Source organism: Oncorhynchus keta, chromosome 8 (assembly GCF_023373465.1).
Source record: "Oncorhynchus keta strain PuntledgeMale-10-30-2019 chromosome 8, Oket_V2, whole genome shotgun sequence".
NCBI lineage: Eukaryota > Metazoa > Chordata > Actinopteri > Salmoniformes > Salmonidae > Oncorhynchus > Oncorhynchus keta.
The window spans coordinates 13,370,226-13,392,829 of NC_068428.1; the positions used below are offsets into that span (position 1 = coordinate 13,370,226).

The 22,604-nt window shown below is 43.2% G+C and overlaps 1 protein-coding gene across 7 annotated transcripts; it reads left to right on the forward strand.

Annotated features, from left to right (window-relative positions):
- Positions 1-242: 242 nt before the first annotated feature.
- Positions 243-21,908, forward strand: si:dkey-119m7.4 (uncharacterized protein LOC560629 homolog). Of its 7 annotated transcripts, none has more exons than XR_008140762.1 (12): positions 247-598; positions 4,387-4,923; positions 12,571-12,674; positions 13,191-13,345; positions 13,557-13,725; positions 14,139-14,262; positions 14,569-14,675; positions 15,498-15,709; positions 16,314-16,422; positions 17,104-17,316; positions 17,860-18,025; positions 19,279-21,908. XR_008140762.1 is itself a non-coding variant. In XM_052523480.1 (12 exons), the coding sequence occupies exons 3-12, from the start codon at positions 4,630-4,632 to the stop codon at positions 17,945-17,947; spliced, it is 1,575 nt and encodes a 524-aa protein (XP_052379440.1). In that variant the 5' UTR covers positions 248-598; positions 4,387-4,489; positions 4,612-4,629; the 3' UTR covers positions 17,948-19,094. The 7 variants fall into 7 exon arrangements, 6 of the variants coding, with proteins under 6 accessions (XP_052379441.1, XP_052379442.1, XP_052379439.1 ...); XM_052523480.1 differs by lacking the exon at positions 19,279-21,908 and having other exon boundaries at positions 248-598; positions 4,387-4,489; positions 4,612-4,923; positions 17,860-19,094; XM_052523479.1 differs by lacking the exon at positions 19,279-21,908 and having other exon boundaries at positions 17,860-19,094.
- Positions 21,909-22,604: the final 696 nt, after the last annotated feature.

The following is a 22,604-nucleotide window of genomic DNA, read 5'->3' on the forward strand; positions in this document are numbered from 1 at the left end:
CCGCGGGCTATTCCTGATTTACATTATTATTTGTTATCCTTGAAACACACCATTCAAAGAATCTGAATTAAACCTATATCAGACTACAGCAGATTACAGCCCACTGCCTAGTGCCCACCACGTCAAGTCTGTGACAGCCATTTGCCATTCCCTGGCCCGCCTGTTTTCCACTTTACTAAGGTTTTTATTCCTGTCCGGTGATATCATGCCGTTGCCTGCATTATCCAGCCCACTCTAAGATGTAGTTTCCATTATGAAATCCCCACTTTAGCCTTGAACATCTGGCAGAATGTTCCGCTCCTCTCCATGATAGATGCAGGAGGGAGGCCGCTTACTTCTATCCACCCGCTTCCAGAGCCAGTTTTTTATCCAACCAGAGACTGGGCTGACTGAAGCTCGGAGATGGCGGCGGACACGCGCACCGACGAGATGCCGCACCCGACGGAGTAAGAAAAAAATACTACCAAAGGCAGAGGGACCCACCGGACTGAGTGTCTTCAATTTATCAAGCAAGATATTGAGCCCTGCCCATGTCTACTTGCTTAGTAAAGGATTACATTTTGTGCCTACAACTCAGTGCAACAATTTCGATGTTAAGGTAGACATGTTTAAGTTTGTTTAAGTTTTGAATAAAACATTTTTTTTAAAACAACACGTTTAAGGGGAATACTTTAGCTCCCCTAATCGTGATATTTCCACTGAACATGTAGGTTCCGGACGTCACCTGCACATACCCCGATTCCTTTTAGAAGTATGTGTTATTTTGCACCTTCATTACAATCGCAATCACTCTATTGAGACATTTTGCAGACTCGTTGAATAATATGTTGTTCATCTCCTTAAAAACAAACAGGAGTACATATCTTTCCATAATTTACCTAAGGATGAAAAACAAGTTTTGCTTGATTTACAATCCGATGCGTCAGTCCTTACCTGCCCTGTTGGTAAGGGTGGGTCGGTTGTACTCTTGGATAGGACTGTTTATGTAAATGAGTGTCATAGACAACTGCTTGACAAAACCTTTTACAAGAAACTCAGAAGGGACCCTGCTGCCAAATTTCAGAACACTATATTTACTGTCCTAGATGGTTATTTAAGTTCTGGTCAGATATCCCAAAAATAATACGACTTTTTGGCTATTCAACACCCTAAAATTGCTACTTTCTATACTTTGCCGAAATTACACAAGAATGTTACAAAACCTCCAGGGCGCCCTATTGTAGCGGCCATTGATGCAGTAACGGCCCCTCTATCGACTTTTTTTATTAGACCACTCGTAGAACACCTCCCTGCCTTGTAAAGGACACCAGCGTTATGATCTCTATTGATCCCTGATAATACTTTTACGTTTGTTACTTTTGTTGTTGAGTTGTTATACATGAATATTCCACACGAGGGCGGTATTGAAGCTATGGAACATTTTCTTCTGCAACGTGACCCCAATGAACTATCTTCCAGTGCATGCATTATAACATTGGCTGAAATAGTATTCACACACACAACCACTTAATGTTTCTAAACGATTTCTTTATTCAGACGAAGGGTACTGCCATGAGATCCCCCATGTCTCCTAACTATGCTAATTTGTATGTGGGTTACATGGAAAAACAGTCCATTTTCAATCCTCTCAAAAACGTTTTCTTGCCTGACATCATTATTTGGAAACGGTATATTGATGATATTTTTGTTCTATGGAGGGGTGATGCAAAACAGCTCCAGGCGTTCCATGCTTTTCTTAACCTGTTCTGAGCATCTGAGATTTACTATGCAATCTGACACACATCAAATCAGTTTCCTTGAACTTCTGATCTTGTGTGAGGATAACGTTCTATACACTGATCTTTACAGGAAACCTACTGATCATTTGTTGAGGGCTGATAGTTGTCACCCGCTTCCCTTCAAAAAACAGTTTGCCCTACAGCCAATTCTGTCAAATCAAAAGAATTTGCACAAAACAATCCGATCTCGACAGAAATATGGCTGAGACGCAAAGAAAATTCAAGGAGAGGGGGTACAAAAATGGTCAGATTAATACTGCTATTGAGAACATTCAAACAAACCGAGACAGGATCTTTTTCAAGGTCAGTCTCGCAAAAAGACTACCCTCAATTCAAAGTCCTCTGAACAAATTAAGGGAATCGATCACAAACATTGGCACATTCTAAGATCCGATGACAGTATCGGTAATGTGTTTTCTGACCCTCCCTTGATCATATTCTCACAGGGCAGAAACCTCAGTTGGTAAACTCTGATTTACCACCCCAAGATATCCCTGCACAACGTCTATTTGTGCCCCAACTGGATGGAAACTACAAGTGTAATAGCTGTGCTCAATGTAATGGCACTTATAAATGTAGATCCTTCAAACACCCCCAAACAGGGAAAAATATCCCAATCAAAGGTGTTATCACGTGCTCCATGAAGACAGTTATTTATCTTATAACTTGTCCTTGTGGTAAAAATGAATCTCGGACTATCGTAGCACCATTAGGTGCAAAAACTCAACTTACCCAATTGCGGCCCACTTTTTGGAAGGAAACTACTCGATCTCATCCCTATGTTATATCGGCATCAAACATGTCACCCTCCCTAGGAGAGAGGGTGACCTCGACAATTTATTGTTAAAACGAGGTGTTGCCTGGATCTTTAATTTAAAGACTCTTGCTCCCTTCGGTCTCAACGTAGCCATTCTTGTGATTTTGCTATTGTAAATGTTTGTACGCTTACGCAGCCAAATTGTATCTATGATAGTATGCTATATAAACACCATATTAACCGGTCACCCCGCAGTGTTTGTCATTATATCCGGATGAAGACAGCTTGTCTGTCGAAACGTTGGTTATTAGGTTATTCAATTATTGCATCTGAGCTCCTAGAGTGTGCCGGCTCCCCTTTCATTTTTCAAGTGTTCTACTCCGCTAGCCATCATTCTAAAGAAAGCATTTGCCCTTTATGGAACTACACATGAATTTGGATCATTATCAAGGAGAAACAATTGACAAACAATTGACAAACTAATTGTTTCTCATTGGCTTCCTGTTCTCCCAACACTGCCATTCACAGGATCTATTGCATAGACGCTGTCTTCATGTCACTCCAGAAACACAGGAAATCTTCACATGCTAGTTTCACATGTGAGTCTGAGGAATATGATCATGTTAGTCAGTGGCAGTCATTTCAACATCCAGACATTATTGAATTCCTCCCTAGTTGAGAGCGATGGGCTGTGGCTCATTGGGAGAAAAGAGCGCTCACCATGTTCAAACATGTGACACCACAACAGGGGAAAAGATTAAATGATAAGAGCCAGGGAAAATGGGTAGTTATGGAGTTGCCAGAGTACACGCCTTTCATTTGTGTCATGTACAAGTCCCCTACCATGGTATTTATCTGCTGCTTTTGTCTGGCCAGCTTAGCCCCAGCCAGCTCTCCCCTGTTGGCATCCCCATGCCAGATGAATGATTGGGTGCCAGAGAGAATTTGCATTTCTTTAGAACTGTGGTGTCTCAGGGGACAGGCAAGTGGATTTACAGCTTAGCAATATTTTTTTTTTTTATCCGTTATTTTACCAGGTAAGTTGACTGAGAACACATTCTCATTTGCAGCAACGACCTGGGGAATAGTTACAGGGGAGAGGAGGGGGATTAATGAGCCAATTGTAAACTGGGGATTATTAGGTGACCATGATGGTTTGAGGGCCAGATTGGGAATTTAGCCAGGACACCGGGGTTAACACCCTTACGATAAGTGCCATAGGATATTTAATGACCTCAGAGAGTCAGGACACCCGTTTAACGTCCCATCCGAAAGACAGCACCCTACACAGGGCAGTGTCCCCAATCACTGCCATGGGGCATTGGGATATTTTTTAGACCAGAGGAAAGAGTGCCTCCTACTGGCCCTCCAACACCACTTCCAGCAGCATCTGGTCTCCCATCCAGGAACTGACCAGGACCAACCCTGCTTAGCTTCAGAAGCAAGCCAGCAGTGGTATGCAGGGTGGAATGCTGCTGGCCCACGTCATTGTTGGGAATCTGATTGTTGAAAACGTAATGTAAAGCAAAAATACATGTACACACACACACTTTCTAGGGAGTTGTTTGCACGATAACTTTTGGCTTGCGTTGACTTTTATTGTACATCCCTCTTGAAATTTGAGTCCCTCTGATACATTTGACAATTAGCCTTCACTTTATGTCTGTATGTTGTGTTATGGGCTTCTATATGACTTATTACCACTGTTTACATAATATAATATTCTCACCATGCAAATAAACAGAGTGAGAGGGAGAGCGAGCGAATGCAGTCACTCAGCTATCACAAAGAGCAACTCCTCCTTCTGAGCTTGGACTCCACCCCATGATCTAGTTCCCTCTCCCCCTGCAGATGACAGTTATATTTACCCTGCTAGTGAAGTGCTGCGGGTTCACAACACCGCAGACGACAGCAACAGCCTGCCTACTTCTTGTATCCGTGGTGATACATTAGGGTAAGGTCTGCATTGGAATAGCAGCCATGGAAAGAAGCATGAATTTTGATGAGATTCTTTCTCATATTGGGGGCTTTGGCAAGTTTCAGAAGAGCCTGTATGTGTGGATTTGCCTCCCCCAGATCCTGCTGGCGTTCCACATGCTGATATCCATATTCACAGGAGCCGTCCCCCCTCATCTCTGTCGCTCCACCAACACCACCTGGCCCTTGACCGCCAGCTCAGACCCTCCCAATTTCAACTTCAGCCTGGTGACCGGCCCAGACGGTGACCCAGGCCGGTCCTGCTCTGCCCCTGGGGGGATCCCTGGCACCCCGCTGGCCCAGCTGAATCACAGCACTGCCCTGGCCCTTAGTGACAGCCACGCCACTGAGGGTTGCCAAGGGGGATGGGAATTCAGCAAGGAGACCTTCCACAGCACCGTGGCAACCGAGGTGAGTAAGAGACACGGCAGGAAAATGGACGTGGCAGACTCTCTCTCCTTCTGGGGGGTTCAAATGTGATGAACACCTTCTGGTCACACATTCTCACATGAATTGAAGCCATTCTGCAGTTGGTTATGTGGAACTCATTTTTACAGCTATGTAACTGTGTAGTGGTGGTGATATCTGAACCTGATCTAGACTCCTGTGGTGCAGGCATCCTCTCTCTATCTCTCTCTCTCCCTCTCTCTCTCTCTTTTTCTCTCTCTCTCTCTCTCTCTCTCTCTTTCTCTCTCTCTCTCTCTCTCTCTCTCTCTCTCTCTCTCTCTCTCTCTCTCTCTCTCTCTCTCTCTCTCTCTCTCTCTCTCTCTCTCTCTCTCTCTCTCTCTCTCTCTCTCTCTCTCTCTCTCTCTCTCTCTCTCTCTCTCTCTCTCTCTCTCTCTCTCTCTCTCTCTCTCTCTCTCTCTCTCTCTCTCTCTCTCTCTCTCTCTCTCTCTCTCTCTCTCTCTCTCTCTCTCTCTCTCTCTCTCTCTCTCTCTCTCTCTTCTCTCTCTCTCTCTCTCTCTCTCTCTCTCTCTCTCTCTCTCTCTCAAGCCTGGCCAGTGAAGTTCATTCCCTCCATAACCCACTAGTAAACAGTATGTGGATCAGGGTTGGATGTGGGGATACTTGAATGAACTGATTGGGTCGAGTGCATCTTGAGGGACCTTCACACAGTGACACTAACCGTAGTGGAATGGTCCCAGCCCGCAGAACATGTTGAAAGTTTTTGATTTACAAACACTGACCGAGGATTGCCTGTTCTTAATGTCTTAGTTTATTGTACTTTATTTTTTTGCTAGATATTGCTGCATTGTTGGGACGAGAAACATGAGCATGTCTAAACAATAGGATGTATGTCAACTCATGACCCGTTCGTTTACATTCCATGGGGTGTGGTTCCACCTCAAAAAGATTGACACCCACCATCTCAGATTCTTCTCAAATTGTAGTATAGAATTGAGATTCTATGAGATTCTCTGAGATTCTTGGATTATTGCTTCCCTGTGTATCTTGTGATGTTTTGTTCACCTGTTCAGAGAAATTACCAATTGAAGTCACTTACATTATTTACGATAAATGAGTGTGAAAGTACCAGGTTTTGCCCACTATATCAAATCAAATGTTATTAGTCACATGCGCCGAACACAACAGGTGTAGCGTAGACCTTACAGGGAAATGCTTACTTAAGAGCCCCTAACCGACAGTGCAGTTTCCAAAAAATATGGATAAGAATAAGAGATAAAAGTAACAAGTAATTAGAGAGGAGCAGTAAAAATAAATATATATATATATTTACAGGGGGTGCTGGTACACAGTCAATGTGCGGGGGGCACCGGTTAGTTGAGGTAGTATGTACATACAGGTAGAGTTAATTAAAGTGACTATGCATAGATGAAAACAGAGAGCGGTAGTGGTGTGGAGAGGGGAGGGGGGGGAGGTGATGTGAATAGTCTGGGTAGCCATTTGACTTGATGTTCAGGAGTCTTATGGCTTGGGGGTAGTAGCTGTTTATAAGCCTCTTGGACCTAGACTTGGCGCTCCGGTAACGCTTGCCATGTGGTAGCAGATAGAACAGTCTATGACTAGGGTGGCTGGAGTCTTTGACAATTTTCAGGGCCTTCCTCTGACACCGCCTGGTATAGAGGTCCTGGATGGCAGGAAGCTTGGCCCCAGTGATGTACTGGGCAGTTCGCACTACCCTCTATAGTGCCTTGCGGTCGTAGGCCGAGCAGTTGCCATACCAGGCAGTGATGCAACCAGTCAGGTTCTCGATGGTGCAGCTGTAGAACCTTTTGACGATCTGAGGACCCATGACAAATCTTTTCAGTCTCCTGAGGGGGATAGGTTTTGTTGTGCCCCCTTCACGACTGTCACGGTGTGCTTGGACCATGTTAGTTTGTTGGTGATGTGGACACCAAGGAACTTGAAGCTCTCAACTTGTTCCACTGCAGCCCCATCAATGAGAATGGCTGGCGTGCTTGGTCCTCTTTTTCCTTTAGTCCACAATAATCTCCTTTGTCTTGATCACGTTGAGGGAGAGGTTGTTGTCCTGGCACCACACGGCCAGGTCTCTGACCTCCTCCCTATAGGCTGTCTCGTTGTTGTCTGTGATCAGGCCTACCACTGTTGTGTCATTGACAAATGTAATGATGGTGTTGGAGTCGTGTCTGGCCATGCAGTCATGAGTGAACAGGGAGTAGAGGAGGGGGCTGAGCACACATCGCTGAGGGGCCCATGTGATGAAGATCAGCTTGGCGGATGTGTTGTTACCTACCCTTACCACCTGGGAGGTGTTTAGTCCCAGGGTGAGCCATGACCAGCCTGGGACATGGCTACAGACATGAGTGCTACGGGTCGGTAGTCATTTAGGCAGGTTACCTTAGTGTTCTTGGGCACAGGCACTATGGTGGTCTGCTTAAAACATGTTGGTATTACAGACTCGGAGAGGTTGAAAATGTCAGTGAAGACACTTGCTAGTTGGTCAGCGCATGCTCACAGTACACATCCTGGTAATCCGTCTGGCCCTGCGGCCTTGTGAATGTTGACTTGTCTAAAGGTCTTACTCACATCAGCTGCGGAGGGCATGATCACACAGTCTTCGGGTACAGCTGGTGCTCTCATGCATGTTTCAGTGTTATTTGCCACAAAGCGAGCATAGAAGTAGTTTAGCTCGTCTGGTAGGCTCGTGTCACTGGGCAGCTCCCAGCTGTGCTTCCCTTTGTAGTCTGTAATGGTTTGCAGGCCCTGCCACATCCAACGAGCGTTGGAGCCGGTGTAGTACGACCCGCTCTTAGTCCTGTATTGACGCTTTGCCTGTTTGATGGTTTGTCGGAAGGTATAGTGGGATTTATTATAAGCTTCTGGGTTAGAGTCCCGTTCCTTGAAAACGGCAGCTCTAGGCTTTAGCTCAGTGCAGATGCTGCCTGTAATCCATGGTTTCTGGTTGGGGTATATATGTACGGTCACTGTGGGGATGACGTCATCGATACACTTATTGATGAAGCCAATGACAGATGTGGTGTACTCCTCAATGCCATTGGAGATGCCACTGTCCCTGCTACTGCCATACCATTTTATCCAGCTGGCCTTGTGTTTAAATGGATTACAACATTTTCTTTGGAACTGTGGGTAGAAAACCTCATGATGAAAATAAAATGTGTGGTCATCCTCACAATTCAAGCCAGTCCTCCATGAAAGCAATTCAGTTTGTCCTTCTCTAAGGCTTAATCTGTGTCCAGGAAATGGCTGCTCTGTGTGTGGTTTATTCCCTTCACAAAATTTCTGGATTAGTTAAACCATTCTTGGTGAACAAGCAAACCATTAAACTCCAGCAGTTCTAATGGTTTTAATGGTCTGGATATAGTCCCAAACACACACCCAGCAAGCACATAACGTTCTGAGAACCATATGTTTCTTAGAGCTTGGTGAGAGTGTGGTTGTCCTATGGTTATTTTGCATATAACCTTCCCACAACATTCTGGGAATTTTGCAGCATAGTTGCTTGGCTTTGGAACATTCTCAGCACATATTGAGGAACTATCCTCTATCTTGTTAAGTGCGTTGGCCACTAATTGGCCACACCTGATCTTAATGAGTGCTAGTTTCCTTTGAAATGGGGTCTGTTTGAGTTGACCAAAATTAACAACTTTGTATGAATAAAAAAAAAACATGACATGTTAGCTCCTTACTGGTGGAGCAGTGAACTAATTCCATGGGTAGAGAACATAAGATAGTGGGTTTGAATTTCCCTGATGCCGTGCCACAATAAAAAAAGAAATGTGTTTGTTTGATTAATGCATAAGAAAATTAATTTATATGTGTCCTGTGCTTGGTGTTCTTAACAGTTAACCTGTTTGGGCTAGGGGGCAGCATTTTCACTTTTGGATGAAAAGCGTGCCCAGAGTAAACTGCCTCCTACTCAGTCCCAGATGCTAATATATGCATATTATTAGTAGTATTGGATAGACACTCTGAAGTTTCTAAAAATGTTTGAATGATGTCTGTGAGTATAACAGAACTCATATGGCAGTCAAAAACCTGAGAAAAAATCCAAACAGGAAGTGGGAAATCTGAGGTTTGTAGTTTTTTAAACTCAGCCCCTATTGAATATACAGTGGGATATTGGTTATGTTGCACTACCTAAGGCTTCCACTAGATGTCAACCGTCTTTAGAACATTGTTTGATGCTTCTACTATGAAGGGGGGCTGAATGAGAGGGGAATGAGTCAGAGGTCTGCCAGCAGTCACGAGCTCAGTCACGTGCATTCACATGAGAGGTAGCTCCCGTTCCATTGCTTTTCTACAGACAATGGAATTCTCCGGTTGGAACATTATTGAACATTTATGGTAAAGACATCTTAAAGATTGATTCTATACATAGTTTGATATGTTTCTACGACCAGTAATATAACTTTTTGGAATTTTCGTCCGACCTTTCCGCTGGAAGTTGCACGCGCGTTTCGATTTGTTTACCAAATGCCCTAACAAAAGGAGGTATATGGACATAAATTATGAACTTTATCGAACAAATCAAACATTTATTGTGGAACTGGGATTCCTGGGAGTGCATTCTGATGAAGATCAGTGAATAAGTGGATATTTATAATGCTATTTCTGACTAATGTTGACTGCGCAACATGGCGGATATTTCTTTTGGCTGGTTTGGGCTCTGAGCTCCGTACTCATATTATTGGATGGTATGCTTTTTCCGTAAAGTTTTTTGAAATCTGACACAGAGGTTGCATTTGGGAGAAGTTTATCTAAAGTTCCATGCATAACACTTGAATTTTCTTCAACATTTATAATGAGTATTTCTATGTGGCTCTCTGCAAAATCACCGCATGTTTTGGAACGACTGAACATAACACGCCAATGTAAAATGAGATTTTTGGATATAAATATGCACTTTATCGAACAAAACATACATGTATTGTGTAACATGAAGTCTTATGAGTGTCATCTGATGAAGATCATCAAAAGTTAGTGATTAATTATATCTCTATTTGTGCTTTTTGTGACTCCTCTCTTTGGCTGGAAAAATTGATGTTTTTTTCTGTGACTTGGTGGTGACCTAACATAATCGTTTGTGGAGCTTTCTCTGTAAAACATTTTTTAAATCAGACACTGTGGCTGGATTAACGATAATTTTATCTTTAAAATGGTGCCTAATAATTGTATGTTGAGAAATTTGATTTATGAGATTTCTAAGAAACCTTAAAAATAACCTATCATTTCTGTTCTCAGAACGTTAATAAAACCTCACAGGAAGCCTGCAGGCTGACTTCGGTCGTCAGTTGAATGGTGTTTCCTCCGACACTTTGGTGCGGCTGGCTTCCGGGTTAAGTGAGCTGGTGTTAAGAAGCGTGGTTTGGCGAGTCATGTTTCGGAGGACGCATGACTCGACCTTTGCCTCTGCCGAGCCCGTTGAGGGGGTTGAAGCGAAGAGACAAGGAAACATTCAGACTGACTTTGGTTGTCAGTTGAACAGTGTTTCCTCCGGCACATTGGTGCGGCTGGCTTCTGAGCCCGTTGGGGATGAGCAATGAGGCAAGATCGTAATCACGAAATTGGGGAGAAAAAGGCCATATTTTTTTTTCTTTTTTTTAAATCCAATATAGACAGTAGATCTATGTTCTCACAACTTCCAAGGGTTGGCTTTAATGTTAAATGTCACCAATCACATTACATATACACTACAGTTCAAAAGTTTGGGGTCACTTAGAAATGTCCTTGTTTTTGAAAGAAAAGCACCTTTTTTGTACATTAAAATAATATCAAATTGATCAGAAATACAGTGTAGACCAATCAATCAAACAATCAAATTGATTTATAAAGCTCTTCTTGCATCAGCTGATGTCACAAAGTGCTGTACAGAAACCCAGCCTAAAACCCCAAACAGCAAGCACTGCAGGTGTAAAATCACGGTGGCTAGGAAAAACTCCCTAGAAAGGCCAGAACCTAGGAAGAAACCTAGAGAGGAACCAGGCTATGAGGGGTGGCCAGTCCTCTTCTGGCTGTGCCGGATGGAGATTTTAACACAACATGGCCAAGATGTTCAAATGTTCATAGATGACCAGCAGGGTCAAATAATAATCACAGTGGTTGTTGAGGGTGCAAAAGGTCAGCACCTCAGGAGTAAATGCCAGTTGACTTTTCATAGTGGATCATTCAGAGTATCTCTACTGCTCCTGCTGTCTCTAGAGTGTTGAAAACATCAGGTCTGAGACTGGTGGCTCGTCCGGTGAACAGGTCAGGGTTCCGTAGCCGCAGGCAGAACAGTTGAAACTAGAGCAGCAGCACAGCCAGGTGGCCTGGGGACAGCAAGGAGTCATCAGGCCAGGTAGTCCTGAGGCATGGTCCTAGACATTGTTAATGTTGTAAATGACTATTGTAGCTGGAAACAGCAGAGTTTTTATGGAATATCTACATAGGCGTACAGAGGCCCATTATCCGCAACCATCACTCCTGTGTTCCAATGGTACGTTGCGTTAGCTAATCCAAGTTTATCATTTTAAAAGGCTAATTGATCATTAGAAAACCCTTTTGCAGTTATGGTAGCACAGCTGAACACTGTACTGATTAAAGAAGTAATAAAACTGGACTTCTTTAGACTACTTGAGTATCTGGAGCATCAGCATTTGTATGTTCGACTCACAAGTCCTCAACTGGCAGCTTCATTAACTAGTACCTGCAAAACACCAGTCTCAATGTCAACAGTGAAAAGGCGACTCCGGGATGCTGGCCTTCTAGGCCTCCCACTCCTCTTTCTATTCTGGTTAGATCCAGTTTGCTCTGTTCTGTGCAGGGAGTAGTACACAGCATTGTACGGGATTTTCAGTTTCTTGGAAATTTCCCGCCTGGAATAGCCTTCATTTCTCAGAACAAGAATAGACTGACGAGTTTCAGAAGAAAGTTCTTTGTTTCTGGCCATTTTGAGCCTGTAATCGAACCCACAAATGCTGGTGCTCAAGATACTCAACTAGTCTAAAGAAGGACAGTTTTATTGCTTCTTTAATCAGTACAACAGTTTCACGCTGTGCTAACATGATTGCAATTGGGTACCTTGTACTTTCACACACATTTTTGGTAAAGAAATGCAAACTAGGGACTCCAATGGCTAACTTCTCTGAACAAGTGGTGAAAAACATCAGATTCACAGGGAATACATTACTTAGGATGAAGAAGCAATACTCCAAGCGGCAGCTCCCTACTACTTGTCAGACATAGAGAACTGATACTGTACACTGGTTGTAGGGGTGAGATTGGTGGTGGGTGCGTCAGCGGCTTTTGACCCTTTTATTTGATTTTCAACTAAATAATGTTGCCGGAACGCTAATCTAATCGATTTGTAAATACAGACACGATTTCAGAACAATCTGAGATGGTGGGTGTAATGGCATGCTGATATTACATGGAACGACTCATCTGTTATTATTGATGAGAGCCATGACGGACACTTAGATGTAATCTGTTGAGAAGCATGTGCTCATAGGCTTCTATAGCTCATGGGCAAAATATTTGGACACCACAGTCAAAATACAGTTACAGGGCTGTGCAATTGGTGCTTGCCAATATGACATAGCTTTTCAACTAATTTGAACCCTCTGTCCTTGACAGTGGGATCTGGTGTGTGACCATGCCAATCTAAACAATGTTGGTTCCTCAATCTACATGTTTGGTCTTCTGGTTGGCGCTGTGCTGTTTGGTTTCTTAGCTGATAAGTACGTATAAAACAACTGTGCATTTTCCACCATGTGTTTAAAAAAACTCTCATTTAGCCTGATGATCTATGAGACATGTATTCTAGGTAGGTCACAAACTTAATGCAGGGTCATGCTAAACGAAACTCACACAAACTCAGTCCCACTTTAGGTGAAGTAAAACAAAAATTGAGCTCAATGAACGCTTTGCAACTTGTATTGATATTTACATTTGCTGGCACATTTTATTTGTGTAACTCGGAATATTTATAGAAAGTACACAGAGAAATGTCTGCACAGACTATTTTCAGTAGTAGCAGTCATATTCAGAGCTCTTGTAGGCCAGCCAAGTGAAAAGCATTTGACGCATTTTAACACGGTATATTAAAGAGTGCATCTAATTTGCAGCACATTTCCCACTCCCTATCAGTCCAATTCATTCTCAACACACCCGTACAGTACCGTGAGTGAGTACACCTCAAGTGAAACAGTTTCTAGTCATTTAAAAAGGTATAATCCCCCTCTTTCTTGTTTCAGGTATGGACGCAGGAACATAATCCTGGTTGGTTTGACTATCCAGTCAACCTGTGGGGTCGGAGCTGCGTTTGCCCCAAATTTCTACGTGTATGTTTTCCTGCGCTTTGTTGTTGGAACCACTATTTCTGCTGTCATCATGAACGCATTTGTTTTAGGTCAGTCTCCTCCTCTCTCTCTCTCTCTCTCTCTCTCTCTCTCTCTCTCTCTCTCTCTCTCTCTCTCTCTCTCTCTCTCTCTCTCTTACACACTTACAAACACGCACATACAGTAAATATTCATAAAGTTATTGACTTGTGATCTTAGCAAAATGAAGATGATAAGGTGCTGGTTTTCTACTCTCTATACTGATTTGTTTGCGGCCCAAAGGCACAGAGTGGACAGGATCAAAGCACCGCATGCTAGCTGGGATCATCACCGACTACTTCTTTGGGTTTGGCTACATCATCCTGGCAGGCCTGGCCTACCTCATCCGAGACTGGCGTAAACTCCAGCTGGCCATCTCAGCACCAGGCTTCCTCTTCATCTTCTACATTTGGTGAGTCACTGGCCAGCTGCAGTATGCCTATAGCCTGGACTACAAACTGAATATCACCCACTTTCATTATCTTCAGTAAAATGAAAGGATCATTCAGTTTGGATTCCAGGCTAGCACACCAACCCACTAAAGGAGAATTTCAAGGGAATGAAGAGGAACCCTTTTGTCTTCAATAATCCAAGCCAGATGGGTCATTACATGCCATTTGGGAATATCTAAGTATATCTAAATTGCACAATTGTGTGCATATTTTCCCTGATATTCTAGGACAAGTATTGGCCTACTTCCTACCTCATGGCTAAATGTAACTTCATGTTTATCTCTTGTTCCCATGGGGTCAAACTAATGTCCGTTGTCATATGTAGTTGATTATGTGTGTGGCTCAAATGAACACCTCTCCTCTACCTTCTTAGGGTCCTACCAAAGTCGGCTCGGTGGCTGATGGCCAACCAGAGGTACGAGGAGGCCATGGATCTGGTCAGGAAAGCAGCTCTGATGAACGGCAAACCCCTGCGGGAGGACATAGAGATATGTCAGGTGTGGTTTGTTGGTTATGTTGTTTTGTCCACAGGCTAATTGCTATAGAGAGAGATTCCAACAGCCTTGATAGAAAGCACTTGCAAAACAACACTTCTATACACAAGCAATGTTAAGAGCAATAGCGCTAAAGCCTGAGCATGTTAAATTGCTTTGCATGTTGTCCCTACACTGTAAGGCATACCGTGGGGGCATGAACATTATATAAATTGCATTGGTGTGCTTATCGCTGTGATGAGCTCATTCTTTTACTTATAACCATCACTGTGAAATTCTCATGGCTAATCTGCTCTTGTTATTTTCCAGGGGTACAAAGACATGGTGAAGATAGAGGAGAGGACAAAGCACACAGTCATTGACCTGGTCCGAACTCCAAAAATGAGGAGGAGCTCATTGATCATGTTTTACCTGTGGTGCGTGTCCTGCCATTCTTTTCACAGTTCACTAATTGCTTGTGAAGTTGACAGAGATTAAGGCTCAAATACAATCTGTCATCGAGGGAGAAACAGACATACAGTAGATCTTTGTCAGGACACATGCCTCTTGGGGGCAAAAAAGAAATGTAACACATCATCAACTGTTTCAATTGGGCTTCTGCCAACCACTCACGCATCAGTCGAACACACTCTAATCTTCATCTCGTCTTTTCATTGTGGGTTGATCACTTGATGTGTTATGCCAATGGAGTTTGCAGAACTAGTCACCGACCAAGCTTCTCAAGGCCTCCTTAGGTCACTGTGCTTGTTGAGTAAGCCATTCGAATTGCAGTGTGTCACTCACTGAGGTGACACTGGAGGATTAGTATTCGAATGTGAATACTTTACGTAGCTTACCAGGCCATGAGAAATGATTTTAAAAATTGCCAATAGACGTAAATGTTTCACAATTGTGAAATGTTGTGTTGTATTCCCTATCCAGTCCAAGTTAGAGGCGGCCTTCTTTGTACTTTTACTCTTGTAGAAAAGTCCCTTGATTATGCCAGGGTTGTATTACCCTGTCTGTGGCTAGAGAGACAATGCTGCTTCCTCGACACTTTCTTCTCCTTTCCTATCCAATGCAACATTAACCTCTCATCTCTCGCCCTGTGTACTGTGGCTCCCTATTCTGCATGGTAGACTTGTGGCAAACCAGAGGAATAAGGAAGTCCTTGTTTCACTGCTGTGACAGTACTGTGTTATTAACCCCTTCTTTGCCTCATCAGTGTTTCCCCTACCATTCCACCTCTGCCTGTCCAGGTTTGTCAACGTGCTGGTCTACTATGGCCTGTCCCTCAACATCTCTGACTTTGGGATGAGCATCTACCTGACCCAGCTGATCTTTGGCCTGGTCGAGATGCCTGCTCGCACCATCACTCTCTTCACCCTCAACCGCTCCAGGAGGGTATCCCAGATAGCCTTCCTCACTGTGGGAGGCCTAGCCTGCCTGCTCACTGTCTTCATTCCCGATGGTACGAAGCTTTCCAGAGAAAACTCTGCTGCCTTTAATGTGCCTTTTGAAGTATTGTTTATAAGCATCCTGAGGTACATGATCAGTTATAGTATCCCCCTGGCACTGAAAATACTCCAGTTGACTGAAGTTATTGACGTTGAATGATGCCATAGTTGTGTTGTTTTATAGCACTGTTTATTAGGGTTTAGCTAGTGTCAATGGAAAGTCTTTGTGGCTTGGCACTTGGCTTCTGGTTGAAACTGAAAAAGGTATTCAAGGTATTCATCCACAATATGTATTTGTAGATACCGAGCGTAACCTCCTGGATGTAGAGTAAGAGTTGTTGAAGAACTCCCACCTGCGGCCCTCAGGGAAGTCATGCCAGTCTCACAGTCGAGGCCACTTCCTTATGTGTTTACGGTCTCCAGTTGGAATGCGGTGGATTGATCCACAGGGATGTAGACTTGAGCTGCAGGTGCTATTTATATACACAACACAGCTCTTTACCCCTTTAACATCTAACCCCATCTCTCTCTCTCTCTCTCTCTCTCTCTCTCTCTCTCTCTCTCTCTCTCTCTCTCTCTCTCTCTCTCTCTCTCTCTCTCTCTCTCTCTCTCTCTCAGATCTCTCCATTATTAGAACAATCCTGGCCATGGTGGGAAAGTTTGGGATCACCGCCTCCCTGTCAATAGTCTACGTCTATTCAGCAGAGATTTTCCCTACTGTCATAAGGTGAGCGTCTGGTCCATAGGGCTCCGGTCAAAAGTAGTGTTCTGCTGACAAATATGGACTGCTGTTGTCTGGGCGTGTTTCCAGCAGAGTCAAACCGGTGTAGATCATGAGGTCACAAAATGAGTCTAACCGCTACTCAGTCAATATCTCTGTGACCTTTCTTTTGTTGTGGAGAGGGGGCAGGGTAGCCTAGTGGTTAGAGCGTTGGACTAGTAACCGGAAGGTTGCAAGTTCAAATCCCCGAGCTGACAAGGTACAAATGTGTCGTTCTGCCCCTGAACAGGCAGTTAACCCACTGTTCCTAGGCTGTCATTGAAAATAATAATTTGTTCTTAACTGACTTGCCTAGTTAAATAAAGGTAAAATTGAGCAAGATAACTGGCATCAGTGTGTAACTAATAGCCAACTTGGGCTCAGTAGATTTATGTTAGGGTCAGCGCAAGCTTCTGATAAGGTTTGAGACAACTACTCAAGGGGGTTTTGACTGTATTAACAATCCTCTTTCATTGTATTCTGTTTTCGATATGCAAAGTTATACATTTGCCTTGACGTAAACAATCACAGTGTAATTGCTTTGGGATGTTGGCGAGACTAATCTTGAGCCACAGTCTTTATTACAGCACTTTAAATATAACGTTGTGACGTTAGTTTGGCTGAACAAGTCTCCAATGTGATCCTCAGGCAGAGTGGGATCGGTATGGGCTCCATGTGTGCCCGGGCAGGGGGAGTCCTGGCCCCAATCATCTACCTGTTGAGGGGTGTCAGTAAGAAGGCTCCAATGGTTCTGTTTGGCCTGTGTACTCTGCTAGGGGCAGCCCTCACCCTGCTGTTGCCTGAGACAGTCCACCAGCCCCTGGCTGACAACATCCAGGATGTGGAGGGATCCAGCATCAGGTCTTTACCCTCTTTTGTCCACTGAAGGGGAAGAGAGAGGGAATATTCTATTACATAGTATTTAACACTTTCAATTCCTTAGTATTTATCTGTCAATATTATACTCTGGAGATACAGCCTTGAAACCAGGGATGAACATCTAAGCCTGGGTTAGTAGCCATTTCAACCTTTTTTATTGTACTATACCTATCATTATAAACTGGGTGGTTCGAGCCCTGAATGCTGATTGGCTGACAGCTGTGGTATGTCTGACCGTATACCACGGGTATGACAAATGTTTTTTTTTACTGCTCTATTTACGTTGGCAACCAGTTTATAATAGCGATAAGGCACCTCAGCGTTTGTGGTATATGGCCAATATACCACAGTGCCTGGGCTGTGTCCAGGCACAGGTTGTGCCGGGATTAAGAACAGCCCTTAGCCGTGGTATATTGCCCATATACCACACCCCCTCGTGCCTTATTGCTTTATTACGGTGCTGAACTGGTGTTATCTTCATGTGATGTTAATAGTAATCCACGGATATCCCCTTGTCTCTTCTAGTGAGGACTCAGAGGAAGGGAACATGAAACCAGACCTCTATGAGGAATGTCCAACAAGGAACCCAGACATCATAAACGGAAGAACTTAGAGTGGGACAAGCCACCAGTCCGCACCGGATGACTTCTACGCAGAAAGACCATTAGCCCAAGGAACTCAACTGTGCATTGTAAGCTATCTGCTAAGAGCGCTTGAACATAGTTGTAGCTCGTATAGCTATTTCCTATTTCGTACATAAGACAATGATGTCACTTAACTGCCATGTTTATACAGTTTTGCTTTATATTGCAAAAATGTTATTTTGTTGTGAAAAGATGTACAGTATATAGATTTTTATGGTGACTATCAGTTCATATATTGGTTGATAATGAAGTACAGTAGAAACAGTTCATTTATGCACCAAATATAATTTCTTAGCTTCTGTATACAATGAGTGTATAAAACATTAGGAACACCTGCTCTTTCCATGACAGACTGACCAAGTGAATCCAGGTGAAAGCCATATTGATGTCACCTGTTAAAACCACTTCAATCGGTGTAGATTAAGTGGAGGAGACAGGTTAAAGAAGGACTATGAACCTTTGAGACAATTGAGACATGGATTGTGTATGTGTGTCATTCAGAGGTGAATAGGCAAGACAAAATATTTCAGTGCCTTTGAACTGGGTATGGTAGTAGGTGCCATCCAGCCAATTTGACACAACTGTGGGAAGCATTGGACTCAACATGGGCCAGCATCGCTATGGAATGCTTTTGACACCTTGGAGAGTCCTGGCCCTGACGAATTAAGGATGTTCTTAGGGGAAAAGGGGGAGCAAGTCAATATTAGGATTAGGATATTATAATGTTTTGAACACTCAGTGTATACTGTCATGGACACACCTTTGTGTGGTTCGAATAGCCTTGTGCTCTTTTTATCCAAATATTTTTGCTGGTGCTTCCTGAACCGGAACTCACTCCCCCGTCCCTTCCCTGTCTGTTATCGAGTAGGTCTTCCTGAGTGCCTGTCCTATCAGTTTACACACCCCTACAGCACCGCTGATACCTAACAGGTTCACCTTGAGATATGAACTCAGTTCCAGCCAGCAAATGCCTCATCATGCATTGTGATTTCATATAAAGACCCAAGTGTCCACACTGTGAAAGAGCAGAGAGAACCAATTATGCAAAATATCACACATATGCAACTTGAATAGCGGACCATTTTTTCTATTTGATAATAAACTCTGTGAATTTTGTATTTGACAATCCTAACTCTGACTTTTAGACGTGAATGTGTTTGAAGTGGTTGATCCATGATCATGATGAGTCTTTCTGTGCAGTAAGTTTGACTCGTTCTCCAGCACAGCAAGGCTGCTCCCCGGAGTGTTTGTCAGATTACCATGTTGAAATACTAACCATCTGCGTGCGACCTTCTACCAGCCATGGAACCTCGAGTTCCCAGCGTCAACTCCAAGATGACCCAGTCAGCAGATATGCTGTGGCGTCTGTGGCGAGCCCTAATACAAGACAAGGAAGCCATTGTACAAGAGAGGGATGGACGGACTGAATGATGAACCGTCATGACAGTGCCCTCTCTTCAAACACGAAGTTTAAATTTCACATTTCCATTACGTTATTAATACTTCTGCTGAAGGCTTTCATTCTGAGCGGTTACACTAAGTGTATGACGTAAAGCAGTGGAACGGCAGCACTAACAGCAGAGAAACAGATCCTAGTTTGTGATCTTCCACATTGGGTGGAGCAGGATAGAAAAAGTCATTTTAGGACTGTGGTTTGGGTTGGAACTTATCATTTGTTATTACAGTGAATGATTTGACAGGTCTGAATTGTTCCATTGTCATTGTAAGGCTTAAGAGAGAAAAGCCACAAATTCTTGTTTTGGATGAAATAGAGTGTTTGCCTTGCAGTCATGTAGGCTAACCCACTGATATATGTTAAGTAACAGGAGTCAGGGCTCGTTGTGTTACTGATCACTGCCACTCTCTGGAGAAAAGTGGTACTTGCTTCTATTCTGACATCAGGTGCTGTATACAGTATAAGTACTGTAAGGAAGCACAAGCATTAAGATCACAGATATTATGTTACAATATGTGCATTACCTTTGTACTGTTCTGTGCAATCAGCACTTTTGTACATACATAATACATACATACATACGTATGCGTTTCAGATTTACAGAACCAAAGTATGACTGAAAAATTGTATCCACGCTGTGAGGGGGGGAAGAGGAATTCAACTTCATTTATATAAGATAGTTCTGTTTACAGAATGTCCGCTATGCTGCGTGTCATTTCAAAAAGGCTTATAACCAATGGTGAGGGGCAGCTAAGGGGTTGACTAGATGCCAGTGTTAATAGACCCCACCTCATTGTGGGGAACAACTGCAGGTTCTGTGCTCTCTGACTGACTGAGTAGCTGGCACAGGCATGTAGCATTGCTGTCAACGATTTACTGCTCATAGGAAATTAGAAAACAACTGGCATTTCAATTATTGCCATTTCAATTACAACAGAGGATTCTGCGAGGCAACAGCTGCAAGTACCCACTTGACCATCCCTCCCACGACACTGACATGCAGAGAGCTGTTCTACCCTTCTTTGTCTGTGAGAGCTTTGACTGAATATTTCATGGTTGTAGTGGCATTGTCTGTGGCAATGCATGTATGTAAAGTAGGCCTACTGTCATTGTAAAACGTGATGTGAAAAGATCCATTGTTCGAAATTACAGAGAAGTTAGTCTGAAACAAGGGACAAACTGTAGGCTAACCTCTCCATAGATTATCATGCCCACACTGGCATTTGCTATGGTATTATGCTGAGTGTCACGACTTCCGCCGGAGCTGGTCCCTCTCCTTGTTCGTTCGGCGGTCGAAGTCACCAAATTTCTCGCCATCGCTGATCCTCTTTTCATTTTCCTTTGGTCTTGTCTTGTATCACACCTGGTTCCAATCCCATCAATAACATGTTGTGTATTTAACCCTCTGTTCCCCCTCATGTCCTTGTCGTGATTGTTTGTTTGTAAGCTATGTGCAAGTTATGTTCTGGTGTGTGGCGGGTTTTCTACCCACTTGTATTATTTTGTATATTTTGGTTTTCTGAATTCTTGAGCATTTATTAAACTGCTCCGTTTATTCTAAGTTCGATCTCCTGCGCCTGACTCCCCTGCCACCAGTACGCACCCCCTTACACTGAGAATGTTTACACTAGGCGTATGCAATTACTTTCCAGACCCCTGTTTCTAGAATAATGAGAGATTGAAAACAGTGAGATTGAAAACAGAAGTTTCACAAGTGTGACTACATTTCCATATCTGATCTCACTGGTATTCGAATAATCCAGATCTAATCTCCTGAATTCTATCAAGGTATAATTAAGCGAAAAGGTATATATACTTATGTGATGAACGGGAATTTCTCCGGTTCATACTGTTGCCATCATGACGCAAGTGGAACTATGCTGCCCATACCTCCCACGTTTCTAGTTTCACCAGCTGTTTCCAGCAACTGATACATGTTTTATTTGCTTGTCATATTGGCCTTTTCTGCTAGCAACACACTATTTAGCTTGCTTCTAGCCTAGTGTTTGATATGCACTGTGATTTCCTCATAATTAACCGTGTTGAGTGTCCTGATGAGAAGGCAAACTTGTCTATCTATGCCAGGCAAATTCAGGCATCATCACTCATTTGGATGTATCCAAATTATGTATCCAAATGTCAATAGAATACTGCTTAAACAAACTAGTTGGCTAGCTAGCAAGCAAGGGATAAAAAGGTTGCCACCGAGCATGGCAACGGAACATATAGAACAAACAATTGGGTCGTGTCCATAAACATAGAACCAATTGAACGAACGACTGGGTCGCATCTCTAGCAACCAAAAGATGAGAAAGTGTGAATTTGCTTATTAAAAATGAAAATATCAACCAAATTATAATTTTCTACCGGTAAATTTGTGCTTAAGTATGTTTGTCTTTGGCAACTGTAGTATAAGCAGGATAAACACCTCCGTTCTGTACATTACCTTTGAAAAATAAACCTTGCAAAGGGAGGACGCAGAGTGTGTCGTCCATTATTTCCAAGGTAATGTTTATCCCTTAAATACACCATGGCTTTCAGCCAATCTGCATACAGGACCCAAACTACCTGGTTTATAATAAGGGATAACTGGGGGGAAGTTTGAGTGATGAAAACGGGTAATTGTTGTCTTTAAACAGCAGAGGGCGCCCCAACGCAATCGTTATCAGAGCGCGTTGTCAGCGCGAGGAATAATTGACTGAATTCCAATAATCTTTGATTGAATCACACTGAAGATGATGGTGGTGAGGAGGAGGACATTGCATTATCCTACACTTTTCCCTTGTATTGAGCAGTTATTTTGTATCTTCTCAACTCGGAAAGTATCTAACATTTGGTATTCGTGTAGGCCTATAGGCATGTTAATTGGCAACGCACTGTCCTAATTGAACTGATGCCAGCTTTCCATTACAAAATATTAAAAAATTCATAGCCTAAATGTGAAGTAGGCATACGTCATCCCTCCATCTATTGATTGACATTCATTATGGGCAACCACGCCTTGTCCTAGACTAGACCCCAAATGAATCTGATGTCATGGAAATACTTCTAATGCAATAGTATCTCGACTTCAACGCTCTCCACATAGGCCTAGTCTGTTGACTTTATCTATCCTGGGGGCGTTCAGTAGGTCACAACATTTTTGGAATATTCAGATATCAACGTGTTAA

Excerpts from the sequence above, each read along its gene's own strand:
- si:dkey-119m7.4 (XM_052523479.1), top strand. The coding sequence starts at position 4,516 with ATGGAAAGAAGCATGAATTTTGATGAGATTCTTTCTCATATTGGGGGC. Across the intron at positions 16,423-17,103 it reads ATTTTCCCTACTGTCATAAG|GCAGAGTGGGATCGGTATGG; the intron begins GTGAGCGTCTGG and ends TGTGATCCTCAG. Across the intron at positions 17,317-17,859 it reads GTGGAGGGATCCAGCATCAG|TGAGGACTCAGAGGAAGGGA; the intron begins GTCTTTACCCTC and ends TGTCTCTTCTAG.